Raw genomic sequence first — 18,130 nt, forward strand, 5'->3', positions numbered from 1 at the left:
GGCCTGATCTTGGGGCAAGAACCTATCAACCCTCAAAGTAATAACTGGCGTTCTTAAGTAATATAATTAATGTGTAATATGAGATCGGGCAACATTGGACTCTTCTTTCTTGACTCCATCATAGTTTATTCAGCAAATTTTGATTGACTTGTAGGGAAATGGAATTGTATTCTGAGATTTGTTGAATGTAATTTAGTCAAGGTTATGGAGTTTTGGTGTACTTTTACTCACTGAACAACAGTTCTTTGTTTTTTCAAAATTACAGTATCTTGACTAAGGAAATGTAATCAACTGTCTTTGAAACTATGCAAACTTCAAGTTAGGGAGTAGTTATATATTTTTGGGTCAGGCTTTTAAATTTAATAAAATTGTGTATCTAATTTTAGAACACAGTTATTGTGAACGTGCACACAAAATGACTAACATCTTAATAATGGTTATTACTTATTTGATTCTTACTAAATATTCTTGAGGTCTGTCCCCATCAATATGTTGTGTAAAAGTATTGAAGGTCAGCTTCCCCTTTAGTGAAGAACAAATAATCTAATCATAGTAGGTGAATCACAGAACAAATGGGAATTGTAAGTCTGGAAATCATACAGATAACATAAAAAAAATAAATTTAAATGTGTTAAAAAGAAATAGGCAGAGATTTTAAGAGTTAAATTTAAAGAGTTAAGAGTTAAATTTTCAGATAGCTTAGGTGTAAAATTATATTGACTGCATGCATGAATTAGGGAACCATGCACACAAATATCTAATCAGTTTCAGTTTTTATGTTTGCTGTTAAATTATAGGAAGTTACTTAAACCTTATAAGAAAGCACCCTTGGCATTGAAATTACTTTTTCCAGTATTTAGTTTATTGTTTGATATTACTCACATACAGTTTGCACCATATTAGGATAATTATTTTCAAGGATTTTTTAAAAGCTGTTCATTTTCAAAAAATTGTTTAAGAGATTTAAGAGCTTCTACATTTATTTCCTTTGTAGGCTACTCTTGTATTTTTTTGTTTTCTTTTAGTTCTGCCAAACCTTTGGAATATTGATGGGGAATTTACCATACCTGAACAAAAGCAAATAGAAAACCATGAGGAACTAGCAAACTCCTATGAAAGAAAACTAATTGAGGTAAGAATCTGTTACACTTCAGAAGTTTTTTTATGGAGATAGTAGCTTAAAGCTCATGCTGTCAGACAGCTGTGGCAGTTGGGCCAAGTAATCCACCATCTCATACAAACAATTAAGAGGTTGCGTTCAAATTAGCTGTAGAGTCAGGGTGGTAACTGGTTGAGTTATCTCTGATATCACAATGGTCTGGGACTCTTGGCATGACATAGATACAGACCTTGCTGTTGCACAGCTGTAATTCATAAAGTCAAAATGGCTGAGAATTTAAAAATTTGGATGGTAACAGACTGCAAATCCCAGTAATGATTCAACCTTGTGATAATCTGAACAAAACGAGTTCTAAACCACATAGCTGTTTCCATTTCTTCACAATGACTCCACAGACAGTCTAGGCTTCAGAGTGACACACAGGTCGACAATCCTGGAATTTTATTATGTAGATAATAACAGTGACTTAATAGTTCAAGGTGAAAGACAATTTCCATTCTTAGCCTGAATTTTGGTGTCTCTCTTTAATTCTTTAAAGAAGCAGTCTGATATTTCTAATGCTTTGAACTGTTTATTTCAAAAGTTGTAAGTTGATTGAAGAAGCTATAATTTTTAGCCATGGAAATTTTGACAACTAACTTTTTTTTCCTTTTGGGAAAAGTATTCTTAACATCCACACTTTAGTACCAAAATAGAGTTACACTTTACCAGTTTCAAATGTATCATATATACTTGTTCTCAGTTTAAAAAAATTGTGGACAATATTGGTTTTGTTTACTTTCCATGTTAAAAAGATATTTAATTACAATGTTAATTTTGGAACTAGCTTGTAGTACTTGGAATCTCCTCAGACACCGATAATTTATTTGAGGGTCATCCTGAGTAAAACAGTGTCCCCAATTGTTACAATTGCTGCCAGTGTTACTTGCTGAATTTGTAACTGTCATGAGCCACATGTTTCAGGTCTTATGTAAGTTACAATTTCCACTTCAAGACCTTATAAAATTATAACCTTTGTTGCCTGTGCCAGCTGAGCTTTTGCCTTTCTTGAGACTTTCTGGAGCTTAAAAGTTCCAATAGCGTATCTTGTGAAACTTGTAACTTCCCGGAAGACTCTTAACATCTCCTAATTGATATTGCAGAACTGTGGCATAGTCTGTTAGTGCTGCATTGATGTATATTGTTGAGTTCCATGGATGTGATGTTAATACTGAAATGACTGATGGACATTAGAAGCTCTGCTGATGTAACTATATTGACAAAGCTTGTGATACTCATGAGTAAGGCTGCAATTTAGTCATGGAGGTCATGGAATCCCTGACTTCCGAAGACCTCCGTGACTTCAGCCAGCTCTGGCTGGGAGCTGCAGGTCACCAGCTGCCTGTGGAGGCAGGGAGCCGTGGGGTACCTTTGCCGCCTTGCGGCAGGGGAACCCCCCCAGTTTCCAGCCACTGTGGGCGGCAGGGGGGACCCCCCCAGCTCAGAGCCTCCAGCGGAGGGGAACCCTGGAGCCCAGGCTCCCCATTTTGTCACGGATATTTTTAGTAAAAGTCAGGGACAAGTCACAGGCTTCCCTGAATTTTTTATTATTGTCCATGACCTGTCCCTGACTTCTAATAACAATATCCATGACAAAATCTTAGCCTTACTCATGAGCTCCACCTTTGAAGGCTATTAAGCTTATTATTAAAAAAAAAAGGGGGGGGGGGTTAGAGACATAGTGTTTGTTATAAGGTTCAATAAAAATGAAATTCACAGACAAAAAAACAAAAAAGTTAAATTTAAGGTCAAACACATACATCCCTTAAAATATTAATTAAGCATTGCAGTATACCTCTGCCTCTACCTAAACATTTCAAAGTCACCTTATATCTGCATCTTGGACCATGCTTCATTTACTTGAGGGAGGCTAAGTGTATCCCCATCTACTCAAACCTCTTGGATAATCAAACTCTTATCTAGCTGTAGGGAGAATATTGACAAAAATAGTCCATTCTTTGAACAGCTGGATACTATCCTTCGAAAACATGACAACTACAAGTAATCCTTTTATGTTTGGTCGCCACTTTCTCAAATGGTATGCCCTTTTATGGGTTTATCTGGCCTTTTTAGGTTGCCAAACCTGTCTGAGGTGCATGTCTTAGTAAAGAATCCAGGTAAAATGTCTTGATAAACATTAAAAAAAACAACCTGGTCTCAGCTGCTATATTGTTCTCCCAGAGGTTCAGGATTTGCCGATGACACTACGAAGTTTCCATACAATGCTGGCAATATCTAGTCTCTCAGAATTCCTCTGCTTCTGTAGAATTGCAGACACACCTGCTCCATTGTAAAGCCTACCTGCAAACCATATCTAATGCAGGCAGCCTGACTTTATGCCCATTGTAGGATGTTGTGTTAATATATTCACATGCCAAACGTGGGGACATGACTCTATAATAATCCAGGTGCTGTTACTGACACTGCCCCTTGCTTTTTCCCTCAACAAGTGCAGGGTACCAACTCTGCTGTCACTTTTTACATGGGCCCATTCTATTGTCAAGTTGAGGAGTAGGAAGGGGAACACTCCTGAATGCTGCTATGGCAGTGCTATGGAGCAGGAGCTGGGGGGAAGGAAAGGGTCTGTTGACATGACCAGATTAAGGTAATCCAGAGCTATAAGCACACCGCTTGCAGGACCCATGTGGCTGGTAGAACATTTCACATCAGGTCAGAGACCCCGCCATGAACTTGTCACCAGATGATCAGGATCCTGCAGTCTCTAAAGCAATATGAGATAAGACTTGATTGCTGATGAAATATTAAAAATGGGTATAACAGAAGCTGAGCTGAAATGTTCATGTAATAGAATGTAATATCTGAATTTGTTTCTTCATGGTTTTCCATTATGGAGAGTTTTGTTAGTGATATCTCTTGAGTGCATATTATCACCGTTTATTATTAAAATGATCTGAATTTCTTCTTATCATTTGTAATGGAGTTTTATTCAGATGCCCTCTATTATTCTTTATTGCTGTTTTATGAATGGATTGATTTAACAAAAGAAATGTATAAACATATAATGAAGACTACAAAAAAGCAGTAGAAAGTTGATGTAATAAAATTCCATATTAAACTTATTAGAAACACTTTTCGTGCTTTAAACATTATGAATATTTATTAAGACATGTTTTACTTTTGCATAAATTCTACACTAAAAAAATTCTATGGCACTTTCTAGAAAGAGCCACATAAAGAACATCATTCTTGGTACCATGATTTCTTCTAATGCAAAAATCTGAGATCAGTCCCAAAGCCCCTAATATTTTGAGTTGTTGACAGAGTGTTTGGGTAACATTGAGCAATGTTTGTCCCCTTACATTTGGCTCTCAGTTAGTCAGTCTCATATAACATGGGACCAGATTCAAATTTTACCTTGTCCTGTATTCAAAGGAAAATGGACTCTAGAGATATTTATAATGCAAGTCCATGAACAATTAAACAAGTTTAAATGCACAGGTAAGACATGTTTTGCTTTGTGCTGTTAATGTCATTTTGTTGAACATAAGGAATAAACATGAGGGTTTTGATTTGCATTGGTTTTGAAGGATTTGTTTAAATAATTTCATCTGCTCCAGAAGTTTTTCCACCTTACATTTCCTACTGGGAAATGTAAACTCCTTATAGCCTGCATCACAATTACCCTCAAAATAAATAGTCACTGAACATTTGCTGTCCTAGCAGAGCTGGCATTGCTAAGGATTAGTTAACAAAACAAAAAACAGCTGTGACTGATGTTCAGGATGTGCAAACAAAAACAAGATCTGTGGCTGGGTTGATATCCATAAGGGACACTATTGTTTACAATGTCTTTCTTTTTGTCGCTATAGACTAGTAATGAACATTTCCTGAAATGAAGAGATGAGCACTCATAATGGAAAATTGGAAAAAAAAATATCTGACACACTAATTTTTTGGTGACTTTTCTTAAGTATGTCTAATTACAGAGAACAGAATTCAGCTTTCCTTGCAGTTTCAGGCTTGTACAATTTAGGGCCTTATTCATGATTGATTTTATTCATGGTTTAAACTTGCATTTCATCAAATTTAAATTATAACTTATGCGGAAAAATTTGTTGAAGATGCCCCTAATGTGTCTTACGAAGATGCTGCTAAAGACTCAATAATTAAAATTGGGCTTGCTATTTCCTGATGCAGGTTATTCCTGTCAGGAAATGGGAAACAAAGGGGATAGACCCATTGCTTGGACAGAGGCTCTGTGCACTGAAACTGTGGACCACAGTTCCCTGATCCCTGGAATGCCCTCTGTAGTTACTGTAGTCATGGAAGGTTTGTGGAATGACTTCTTTATGTAGGAGAGCCAGAATGGGTGGAGAATATCCATGTCTCCTGGGCCTTTGTAGCGTATGCAAAGGCATATTTGGGAGCCAGTTATTGTCTTTTATAACTAAAAATGTCTGGTGAAATACAGTGCTCAGGTTTTAGAGCTCAGTTTCCCCAAAAGCTTTGAGTTCCTTTTCTGAGTTTCTCAGAGGGCTTTGTGTAATACTTTACCATGTCTTTCCCTCAAACATTTAAAGTTAAATATAAGTACTAAAATTGCATTATACTTGTTTTTCATGCCTAAAGAGTTGATTTCCAGACACTTAGAATGTGAGATTTGATAACTTTCTTCCACTCAGAACTTCCACATGCTGATCACGTGAACCCAATATTTTAAATACTCTATTCTAATAAAAATACTCGACAGATGAGAATAAGAGTTCATTTATGAATATTTAGATATTTATGAGATTTGACATCTATGGAAAAAAAAAAAGGTTAAGTTTGGGTTTTCAAATTCCTGACAAATTATCTGGCTGTATTTTCAAAGTCAACTTGTTGGAAACATTTGAGACAATATCTGTGAAAGTTATTTTACAATTACATGATGTTAAACCAAATGTTGAATGTTTTGGTTTAACTGTCGTATGTCAATTTTTACATCTTTTGTGCCTTTTTTTTTAGCATAATTAAGTACTTTGTCAGTTGGATCCTGAGGCCTCAGAATTGTGCTGGTATTTGTATTTGAACTGCTTTCTTGTTTCAGTCTGAATTTTAACTTTTAGTTTCTCATTAATTTCATTTCAAATTAGTCAAGGTGTTTAAGCTGTACTAAGTTCAGAAAGAGATCTTGGAGTCATTGTGGATAGTTCTCTGAAACATACGCTCAGTGTGTGGCAGTCAAAAAAGCGAACAGAATGTTAGGAACCATTAGGAAAGGGATAGATAATAAGACGGAAAATATCTTAATGCCTCTATATAAATCCATAGTATACCCACATCTTGAATATTGTGTGCAGGTCTGGTTGCCTCATCTCAAAAAAGGTATATTAGAATTGGAAAAGATACAGAGAAGGGCAACAAAAATGATTAGGGGTATGGAACAGCTTCTGTACGAGGAGAGATTAAAAAGACTGGGACTTTTCAGCTTGGAAAAGACACTACTAAGAGGTGATATGATAGAGGTCTATAAAATCTTGAACGACGTGGAGAAAGTGAATATGGAAATGTTATTTACTCCTTCACATAACACAAGAACTAGGTGTCCACCCAATGAAATTAATATTTAGCAGGTTTAAAACAAACAAAAGGAAGTACTTCTTCACACAACATACAGTTAACCTATGGAACTCGTTTCAAAAGGGTGCTGCGAAAGCTAAAACAACAGGGTTCAAAAAAGAACTACGTAAGTTCACGGAGGGTAGGTCCATCAATGGCTATTAGCCTGGATGGTCAGGGATGCAACACTATGCTCTGTGTGTCCCTAACCTCTGTTTGCCAGAAGCTGGGAGAGGATGATGGGATGGATCACTCAATTGCCTGTTCTGATCATTCCCTGTGAAGTACCTGGCATTGGCCACTGTAGAAAGACAGGATACTGGGTTATGTGGACCACTGGTCTGACCCAGTATGGCCGTTTTTATGTTCTTATTCAATAATTACATGAAAAGAATACATTTATATCTTGGAACAGTTTCCGTATGCTTGGCCTCTACATTTTTTCATATAATAATGAAATAGTGCAGTCTTGTGAAAATGGAGTTGTCTGTCAGCTTTCAGTGTTCTTGTCAAACAAGTATCGATCTTTGTGCTGATAGCGTTCTTTCTAATAAATGATAGTTTCATAGACTGGCTTTCTATTAGTAATGGAACTTTGCAAATAATACAGGGAATATTTTTATTTGCATAACTAGTTTTTTAATTAGTAGAATTTTTCAGTTAAGTTCTTCAGTTCTCTTTCCTGTCAAAATTATTATTTTTTAAAATAACATATCCATGGGTCAAGGTGGGTGAGCTAATATCTTTTATTGGACCAACTTCTGTTGGTTAGAAAGACAATCTTTCAAGCTTACACAGAGCTCTTCTTCAAGTCTGGGTCATCATTTATGGGGAGCATGGGCTGTTATAGCAGGGATAAGGGAGAGACAAGACGGAACTGGGGGGGGGGAATGAAATCAGCATCTTAGATGTCTGTATACTAATGCGTGAAGTATGGGGAATAAGCAGGAAGAACTCTAAATGCTAGTAAATAAGCACAACTATGACATAGTTGGCATCATAGAGACTTGTTTGGATAATACGCATGACTGGAATATTGGTATAGAAGGGTACAGGTTGCTCAGGAAGGACAGGCATGGAAAAAAAGGACTTGGTGTTGCCTTGTATATTAAAAATGTCTACACTTGGACTGAGGGTGAGATTGAAATAGGAAACAGACTTGTTGAAAGTCTCCGGGTAAGAATAAAAGGGATAAAAAAACAAGGGTGATGTTATGGTAGAGGTCTACCACAGACCACCTAATCACCTAACTAAGAAGAGGTGGATGAGGCTTTTTTAAACAACTAACCAAATCATCCAAAGCACAGGACTTGGTGGTGATGAGGGACTTTAACTACTTAGACATCTGTTTGGAAAATAACACAGCAAGGCACAGATTATCCAACAACATAAAAACATAAGAACGGCCATACTGGGTCAGACCAAAGGTTCATCTAGCCCAGTATCCTGTCTTATGACAGTGGCCAAAGCCAGGTACCCCAGAGGGAATGAACAGAACAGGTAATCATCAAGTGATCAAACTGGCTAGAGACATAAAAGGTAAAAAAGAATATTCTACAAATACATTAGAAGAAAGAGGAAGACCAAGGACAGGGTAGGCCCATTAATGGGGTGGGGGGGAACAATAACAGAAAATGTGGAAATGGCAGAGGTGCTTAATGGCTTCTTTGTTTCGGTTTTCACCAAGAAGGTCGGTGGTGATTGGACATCTAACATAGTGAATGCCAGTGAAAATGAGGTAGAATCAGAGGCTAAAATAGAGAAATAACAAGTTAAAAATTGCTTAGACAAGTTAAGTTTCAGAGTAGCAGCTGTGTTAGTCTGTATCCGCAAAAAGAAAAGGAGTACTGGTGGCACCTTAGAGACTAACAAATTTATTTAAGCATAAGCTTTCGTGAGCTACAGCTCACTTCATCGGATGCATTCAGTGGAAAATACAGTGGGGATGTATTAGCAGGGGTGTAGTAAGCAAGACATGAGAAGTAATTCTTCTGCTCTACTCCGCGCTGATTAGGCCTCAACTGGAGTATAGTGTCCAGTTCTGGGCGCCATATTTCAGGAAAGATGTGGACAAATTGGAGAAAGTCCAGACAAGAGCAACAAAAACGATTAAAGGTCTAGAAAACATGATCTATGAGTTAAGATTTTAGAAATTGGGTTTGTTTAGATTGAGAGGGAACATAACAGTTTACAAGTACATAACAGGTTGTTACAGGGAGGAGGGAGAAAAAGTGTTGTTCTTAACCACTGAGGATAGGGCAAGAAGCAATGGGCTTAAATTGCAGCAAGGGAGGTTTAGGTTGGACGTTAGAAAAAACTTCCTAACTGTCAAGATGGTTAAGCACTGGAATAAATTGCTTAGGGAGGTTGTAGAATCTCCATCATTGGAGATTTTTTAAGAGCAGGTTAGACAAACAGCTGTCAGGGATGGTCTAAATAATACTTAGTCCTGCCATGAGTGCAGGGGACTGGACTAGATGACCTCTTGAGGTCCCTTCCAATCCCATCATTCAATGCACGTAATTAATCATCCATTTGCTAATACACTCATCTCTAGTCAGATTTTTTTTCTTTGTCCAGTTATTTTTTCAAAATCCCATTTTCTGGGACTCAGTTAGCAGAAAAGTAGGCTGTGATAAATGTTTACCATTTAAAACGATCTTTTCTGAAAGTTCCCGACAAAATATTGGTATGTGTGAACAATAATGTTGCTGTGAACACTTTGGCTATTCCTTAAACTTTACAATACAATGTATAGGATGGCTTCTGATATCTGTTTTATATATAAAATAATGGCATGTGTATGTGTGTGTAGGCGATATGTCTGATAAATTTGAGAGGCATAGGATAAATTGCTCAGGTATGTCTTGAAGTAATTTCTCACATTCCTAAGACTGCACCACCTTTTCACTACTAAAACTGATTACTACTGTATTTAGAAGGGCCTGTATTCATTATGTTTAAAGTCTTGCTGTGGGGTTATGTAGTGCTGTTTTGTGATTTATGGATGGGCCAAGGGAACAATATTTACATCCAGATTAGTTTAATACCACACCTGGAACTGAAATTGTAGGGGTGGGTTCAGATCTGGTGATTCAAATCTGCCCTGCTTATCTCTTGAGCTTCTTAGGGATTCTGATTTGGGTTCCAGACTTGGCCCATTTCTAATTTGTAACATAGAGTGGACAAATGGTTGGCATGTGTGTTAACACAGTGAAAAAATACTTTTAAAAGAGCCTGATTTAAAGTCGATTTGTAGTCAGTGAGTCTTTCCATGAACCTCAATGGGCTTTAGATCAAAAATAGACTTGAAAACAGTTTTAACTATTATTTTTGTTAAATTTTCATTTATGAAATAAGATTATCACTTCCATCACTCTTACTGATTATCATATCTCAGCTCTTCTGTTTTTGGCAGCCACTAATTAGGCTCCAGTCTGAAGCCCAGGTTCCAGTTTAGTTTTTGGTTCAAGACAATAAAAAAAGCAAATAAACCTATCAACAGACAACGAGGAAAAAATAACCTAACTTGAAGTAATTCAGTTCACAGTAATAGGTGTTTTATTACTGTAAAACTTTAGTCAAATACAAGTCAATTGCTATTCTGAATATTCTTTCCTAAATAAGCTGTTTTATGGTAGTGCGGCTTTGACGATGTAATATATGCATATACTTTGTTTTGAAGAGAAAGCTAGTTTGTGATGCTAATATATTGGTATTCCCTCTTGAAGTAAATCCCTGTGCTGCTCTTTACCTCCTAAATTTTCAGTATGAATGGATACATTTTCTTCCTTGTTTCTTTCTAAAGGATAGATAAGATATTGGTATCAGTAAATGAACTTATTGGTCATTGTGATGCTGTCTTGGGCTGCCCACAACTGTGAGTCACCTTGTTGCCCCCACATCCAGCAAGAGGAATATTTGCTTGTGGTGGTGGTGTCAGGGAAATGACATCCAGTCAAGTCTGTTAGCCACCCAAACAGTCTTCCCAGGAACTCTGCCAGCCCTTCATTTACTTTAGAGGTTCACAGTAGGTATACCCCAGACCCCAAGCATTTCTGAAAGCGTCCGCCTGTAGTATCCTGCCCCTGTCACTTGATGCTCACAGAAATTACCAGGTTTACTGTCCCCAAGGGACCCGTATACTCACAGCTTGACTGGTACTACTCAGGATCAGGTCCTTTGTAATATCACAACACTGACATACAATTATAGTGAAAGCAATCTACGTTTATTATCAAAGGCTAAGATTTAAGGAAGAGTGAATAAGGGTAATGGAAACAGAAATGGTTACTTATAAAACAAAAATATAAAATGAAACCTGGGTCTACAGTAATACAGTAGATTTCCCCCCAAGGATTCAGTCTTTTCTAGAACTAGCTGATTTTCAGTCAACAAGGTTCCAAGCATTCATGAACATCCCTTGCTATTCAAAGGCCTTCTTCAGTGAAGAGTTACAAGACCTCTGGTTCCCTTCCATTTGTGTTGGATCCAAGTTGCCTTCACGTCCTGGGTTGACTCCATATGCAAAACAGTACACTTACACAACTCCTTAAATGTAATCCGTATGTACATCTCACAATGATTATTAGAATTGGTATCACATAAGCTTTTATTAGATACCTCACTTGACCTTCTTTAGATAAATACTGCAAAAACAATATGTTGAGTGTAGTGAGTTTGTCAGGCCTGCCAGGAGTTACTGTTACAGAACAGTGAGTCCTTTACCAGTTGGCATTGAGAGGTTTTTAGGTTCAGTTATTTTAGTCATAAATTTTGAAGCAGAATTTGGGTCTTTTATGTAATAGTGATAAAATAAAGGTAATTGAATTAATGGTTGAGGGGCTAATTTCATAGGTGGGCTAAATTTTCTTCATGGTGGTACAAACTGCTGGAGTTTATCAGTCATTAGTTTATGTAATGTTTGAGAGCACTTTTCAATATAAAGTAAATAACTCCCCAAAAATCTTTATCCACAGCTGCCATGATTGAGGCAGATTACCAAAGACACACAGAACAATGGATAAATGGATGTATCATAGACGTCTTATGTTTAATCATAATATTATTTGAATCATAATGATATCTGGAACACCAATAAATGATGTATTACGTTTCTGCAATCTGGAAAGTTGCATATAGCATCTAAAGTATGTGACGGCAAACGCTATGTAATTATATATATCAGGAAAATGAAAGAATAGATACAGCAACCATGGAAAACAGCATGCAATCAATAGTATAAAGTGTTCTTTAAAAAGTCAAGTTCAAGGCAAACACCAGCTGTCCGAGGTACCAAGAATCCACAATACAAATAATGAGCACTAGCGGGCATCTGTATAACCACTCACACGTGCTCCATAGAGAACTGCCAGCCATTGTCAAGAAGTGCTTTCAAGGCTAGAACCATTCTTGACAACAGTACTATTCTGACAGTGGTGACTGTCTCTTACAGCAGTGAGGATGAGTGTGCTTGACTAAATGCCACTAAGAACAGTTATACTTGTTTTTCTCTCTTGAAGTCTTTCCCACCCCAAAATAAATCTTGCTTTCTTTTCCCTGTGGCCAACCCCCTTGTAGTTTTTCAGTTCTTGCTAATTTTATTTTTGTGGAAGTTTATTTGGAAATTTTACCCACCTTATGCCATTTTCTTTCTTAAATAAATAAATAATCCTTCTCCTATGAGTAGGGAGGTTTTTAAATTGTTTGCTTTTGTTGGCAATTAATATACAAACTTAGAGACCTTTTAATTGTTTTCACGTAAGATCCCTGTGAAATTGATTCTAATCTCGGCAGACGCTGAATTCATGAGGCTTTGTTGCAAATATTTCATTTATACTACAGGTCTTTCATTTTTGTGAAATTTCTTTGTGGTTTCATGGAAAAATCCAAAAAACATCCTGCCATTACTTACAGACTATGTCTACCCTTAGAAAATGCATTGTGTTAAAAAATGTTTTGACGAATATGATTTTAAACACAACTTTGGACAGTCATGTTGTGGTTAATCTCCTAACACATATTAGGAGATTAACACATATATGTATTAAAAGTCACAAACACATGTGGTTAATCTCCTAAGGTAATAAGCATGTTTTTTAACACAATACATTTTCCCAGTGTCGACAAAGCCAAGAGGAAAGCTTTAGATAGCTGTGTACTTGAGTGTTGATTTTGAATGAACACACCAGAGGTCTCCTGTTTGGACCAGTGTATAAGACTATGTACGGACAGAACTGCTCATGCTCTCACTTTTGCAGGTTGAGGCAGGAGCAGTATGGTTTCCTTGCAGACTACTAGAGAAGTACCTCCTGCTGATGCTTATGATGCATGCACTTTAGAATTCCCTGAAGCTGACATCTCCAGTTACTATACACACCTGAAGACAGACCTTATCTAAAATGAGGAACATCAATGTTAGGTACTGGAGGTGAGATCCAAGACCCATTGAAGTCAAAGACAAAACTCTCATTGTCATCATTAGGGCTAGGATTTCACCCTACATGTACACCATAAATATGGCCTGTGGTTACCATGTGTGCCCTCAAAGGAGGTATGATGGTGTCATATCTTTTGGTGTCCCCGTACGGGACCTCCTAATCTTGCTGCACCTGCCTCAGTAGTGGCTGTATAAAGAGGATCCATTGAGCCAGATGGTGGTCTGTGGTTTTCACTCCCTAAAAAGATTCACGTAGTCACCTTAGGGAGGCAGTCCTAACTGGGACCTAATGAGTTGAGGTTGATAATAGCTAGCCTCAGCACCTTATAGGGCTATGTCATTCCCAGAGGAGTGAGATGGGATTTGCTGATCAGAAGCCAGGTTCAGGAGCTTTGAGGAAACATAAGCACAGCTCTGTTTGCTGCTTGGTATATTTTCATTTTAGACTTTTCTGGCTATGAGGATAAATGGAAGGATGCAGCAGCCAGCGGTTTTCCCAACCGTTTGTTACTCTGATTAAACCAGGACTCCTGAAATATACCTGGGAACCTCAAAGAGTTGATTTTGGGAAGCCTATGAACTTTATCTTTAGCTGTTCAGGTACAGAACCTGTCACTGTAGGGTTTCACATATTAACGCTGTGCAACACCATTCTGTAGTCTTGTCTGTACAAATTGTAAGACACAAATGAAAAAATAAAATACAAATGATTAGTGAGAATTTCCTTTAATTTTGTACAGAAAATATATTAAAAATATATATGGTATCCAAATGTATTAATTGGTTGTGGAGGAGGAGGAACCATGTTGATGCTGAGTACATTAAAGAAATAATTCAAAGGCCATTTTGTCTGCACGTAAATGTATTATTTCAGTAGCACAGAGAAGGACCTGTGAACACACTGACTGGCCTCCTGGGTGCTGATCTGAAATCTTTGTGACCTGCTTTGTGTATGAGAAATCATTTTTGATAATATAGATTATATTGTATACACCTGACACAGGAGGATTTATCGCACACTCTGATATGTAATCTACGAATATACAGTTTTGAATTGAAAAGGACTGTACTGTATTTTCTTTTTGTTGGGTTTGTAGTTAATAAAATCAGTTTCTTGTATCTAGAAAGAAGGAATAACAAAAAGGAATTAATGAATAGTCACTTTAAGGATATTTATGGGATGTGATTATAGTTGTTTGAATAGTAGATAAATAAGTAGAGAATTGGAATTTTGAAAACAGTCTTAAATTTTTTGTCCTAGGTTGGGAGTGTCATTTATTGCAGCAATAAAATAATTCCTTGTCTGTAGATTACACACTCTTTATGACAAAATTGTCCTAAGGCTGAAACTGAAGATAACTTTTAGTTTAATTATTATTATTTGATGTTGGCCAAATGATAAAATTATAACTACTACTGAAGTATTATGCCTTTAGGGGTTATTGCAATGTATTTGATTTCATTTGTCTGACACTTGAAAGATTCTTAAGTAATTTGTTCTTAATCAGACAGTGAAGGACAAATTGACGTCGTTCTGTATTCAAATAATATTGCAGGAGAGTTTGAAGCACTTTCATAATATGGGGGGAGAGAGAGAGCTCGTACCAGCTGTTCTAAATTTCTAACAGTTTCACACTTGTAGAAAGGAACTCACTTGGCTTTTTATATAAAATATTAAGCTACGGTTAATGGTGGCCTCTCTTTCCTAATGGCAGCTTGGCTTTGCTCCCATTTGGAACAGTGGCCATTTTTGAAAAGGGGCATCTTCCTGCAGGAAACCTCTAACTTTACTCACATTGAGAACTATGAGAGATGGTAGCCAGAAAGTGGGCAGTTATTTGTGGAATTACCTGAAGAAATATTTTCTTCTTCAACAGGGCGTATGTGATGGAATACACTCCTGTGTTCACACTCTACATGCTATTGTAGTAATCTTTGTATAAAGTATGCTGTGTGAGGTATCATTTGAAAACTCATAACTTGCTGATCACTAGTGTAATGGTAAAGTGCATATAGCAGTGTTATATGTAAAGTTATGAACATAAGCTGAAATCATGACTGAAGTGCGCTTCACAGATAAGTCTGGGGAGTGGTTAAAGTTCTCAAAGTTTCTCAAAGACAAAGGGCAAGCTGACACCCCAGTCAGGTGTCAACAAAGCTAATGGGCCATTATCTAGTGGCCAATCTTTTGCAGGGAAGGGGGCCGGGACAAAGAGATCTCCATCTTTGCAAAGATACAGCACGGAGTCTACTTCTTCCAGCAGACTGCCTTGTCTCCTGGTTCTTAGCTGGAAATGCTTTTCAAAGAGGAGCTAAAAAACTATAAAAGCATCCCAACACACCCCTCTCTCTCTTCCTGTCTATCTCATTGTCTGTCTCTGAGAAGACAAAGGAAACACCCATTTATCTCTGGGACAGCGGCCTGACCTGAAGAGTTTGGTCATTAATGCTGCTGGAAGCATGTGGTGAGAAACTTTGCTTTGAATCTAATATAGTTTGTTAAATTAGGCACTAGAAAGCATTTTCTCTTTATATTTCTTGTGTCTACATCTGACTTCTATACCTTGTTACTTATTCTCAATGTCTATCTCTTTGTTGTTAATAAACTTGTTTTATTGTTTTATCTAATCCAGTGTTTAAGTAAAAGTATCTGGGTAACACTGTTTAAAGGAATAATTGACTTAATATATATGTATCAGAGTAACAGCCGTGTTAGTCTGTATTCGCAAAAAGAAAAGGAGTACTTGTGGCACCTTAGAGACTAACCAATTTATTTGAGCATAAGCTTTTGTGAGCTACAGCATGATGCATCCGATGAAGGGAGTTGTAGCTCATGAAAGCTTATGCTCAAATAAATTGGTTAGTCTCTAAGGTGCCACAAGTACTCCTTTTCTTTTTGCGAATATATACGTACTGTCCTAGAGAGGGCTGGGCAATACAAGACATACATTTTTGGATGAAAATCTGAGACTGAGAGTGTGTTAGGGTCACCCTGCAGTTTAACCCAAGGCTGGTGAGAACCACGGTGTGAATGGCAGGCTGCAGGTAAACACAGACCCATCTGGGAGTGACTTGATTGCTGGCAAGCTGTTTGTGAGCGGGCCAGGTTGGGCATTGCAACAATAAGGCATTGCAAGGCAGCCCAGGTTGCAGGGCAAGGGTGACACAGCCCCCTCCCTCTGCCCCCCCCCCCCGTCTGGTTTGCACCCCGCTATGTCACAAGGTAAAGAATAATGTTTCCGTTATGAATAATAGCAAAAAATGCTATTAATCCTGGACTAATTTCTTCAAACATGACCTATAAGATTTTAATGAGTTTTAACTGCAAGGAAAATATGAACAGTCTGTGTTGTTCCATTAAGATCATTCAGAACAAAAAGTGGCCTGATACATGGTACTAAAGACTCATTTAAAAATGTTTAACTCAAAACTAAATCACTTTAACTGTAAAAATTAAAAAATTCATTCTCTCATCAAAGAGCAAGCACTAAAGTATTGAGGAGTAAATGCTATATTCTTCCTGCATCAGTGGCTGATTCTCTGCTGTAAGTGGAAAAACTCAGCCTGCATCCTCATGTACAGCAGCGCAGCTGCAGCGTTTTAATGAAGATGCTACTAGGCTAATGGGAGAGCTTCTCCTATCGGCATAGTTAATCCACCTCCCCGAGAGGCAGTAGGTATGTTGATAGGGGAAGCTGTCCCACCGACGTAGTGCTGTCTACACGAGGGGTTAGGTAGGTATAACTACGTTGTTCAAGGTTGTGGATTAGTGCATTAGTCTAAACAGCCACTTGCATAAGAAAACCATTTATAAGCCGCCATAAAATGATTTATTATCATACTGTGAAATAATGCTGCATTCTCTAAATCCACTCATTGAACAGGAGGAGGAGTAGCATCCCCTCAACTTCATAAAATAGAGCTGAAGGATTTTTCTACGCAGGAAAAAAATTGCAAATTATTAAATTTGTTTCACTTGGAGTAAATATTAGCAAATTGTGTGGTGCTTAAAAATAAATTTAAATTATGTGTCTAAAACTCAATAAAATCATTTTCAATATCTATCCTGCAGATAGGAGTCTTATGAACTGAAATTAGTTGGAGCTGGGATAGTTCAGCATCTTTGGAAAACCAGGTTACTTTTAATTAGGTGCCTAGTTTAGGAATCTAGATTTGAAAATTTTAGGCATAGTTTCAGAAGTAACTGTTTTGAGTTTTTGCCTGGACATGGTGTTTTAAAACTCCTGTGTATTGAATAAAATGTAAATACCACACATGGAAAACCATTGTTTAGGCACCAGCACCTATGACAATGGTTACCTAAGTCAAAGTTGCTATTTTTAAAATTTGGTATTGGGCTGGCAGAGCTACAGAATGAACAACCTACATATTTAGAATCTTGTAGCATTTCCTATTAGATTACTACCATACTCAGGGAAGCCAAATGTGGTGATCTAAAAACACTGTCACTTTAAATTCTCAGTGGCGAAATTGTTAAATATTAAAGGAATTAAAGTAAAAGGTTACAATTCTGAAATATATCTAGTCAAAGACTCTTTCTAATCCAGAATGTTGGTAATATTGAAATTTCCTTTTCCAAGAGAACTATTTGAGTAGTTTAATTACTAATAAAAGTAATTTTAGCAAACAACACGTGTATCAGTTTGCCCTTGTGAAGGTGTGTGACAGGTAATTCAGTTCTTTAATTTGCTGGATATCTCTTAATTATGACTTCATTTTGCTAGGGCTTTTTATCTACAGCTGTCTTTCTTGTAATGTTTGGAGAGCTTTAGAATTTACATTTTAATCCAGTCTAAGTGGGAAATATAAAAGATATTTCAAGGACATAAAAAGAAAGGAAAGTAATGTATTATATCAGATATTGCAAAAGAAAAGTATTTCAGATTTTATTCTTATAATAAAGACAGAAAAATTAAACATGATGTAAAATATTGAAAATATTCAGGACC

The 18,130-nt window shown here is 37.1% G+C and overlaps 1 protein-coding gene across 12 annotated transcripts in view; it reads left to right on the plus strand.

Annotated features, from left to right (window-relative positions):
* Nucleotides 1–18,130, plus strand: part of SNX29 (sorting nexin 29) — a 450,561-nt gene that overhangs the window by 177,757 nt on the left and 254,674 nt on the right. For 11 of the 12 annotated variants that reach the window (XR_006284108.1, XM_043523231.1, XM_043523230.1 and 8 more), the window contains one exon: nucleotides 1,026–1,132. The exons of the other annotated variant lie outside the window; for it this stretch is intronic. Coding sequence is in view for 10 of the 11 variants with exons in the window: in XM_043523231.1 (XP_043379166.1) it covers nucleotides 1,026–1,132 (107 nt within the window). In the remaining variant the exon portion in view is untranslated. The remainder of the gene's footprint in view (nucleotides 1–1,025; nucleotides 1,133–18,130) is intronic. 12 annotated transcript variants of the gene reach the window in all.

The sequence above is a fragment of the Chelonia mydas genome, chromosome 10, assembly GCF_015237465.2.
Source record: "Chelonia mydas isolate rCheMyd1 chromosome 10, rCheMyd1.pri.v2, whole genome shotgun sequence".
NCBI lineage: Eukaryota > Metazoa > Chordata > Testudines > Cheloniidae > Chelonia > Chelonia mydas.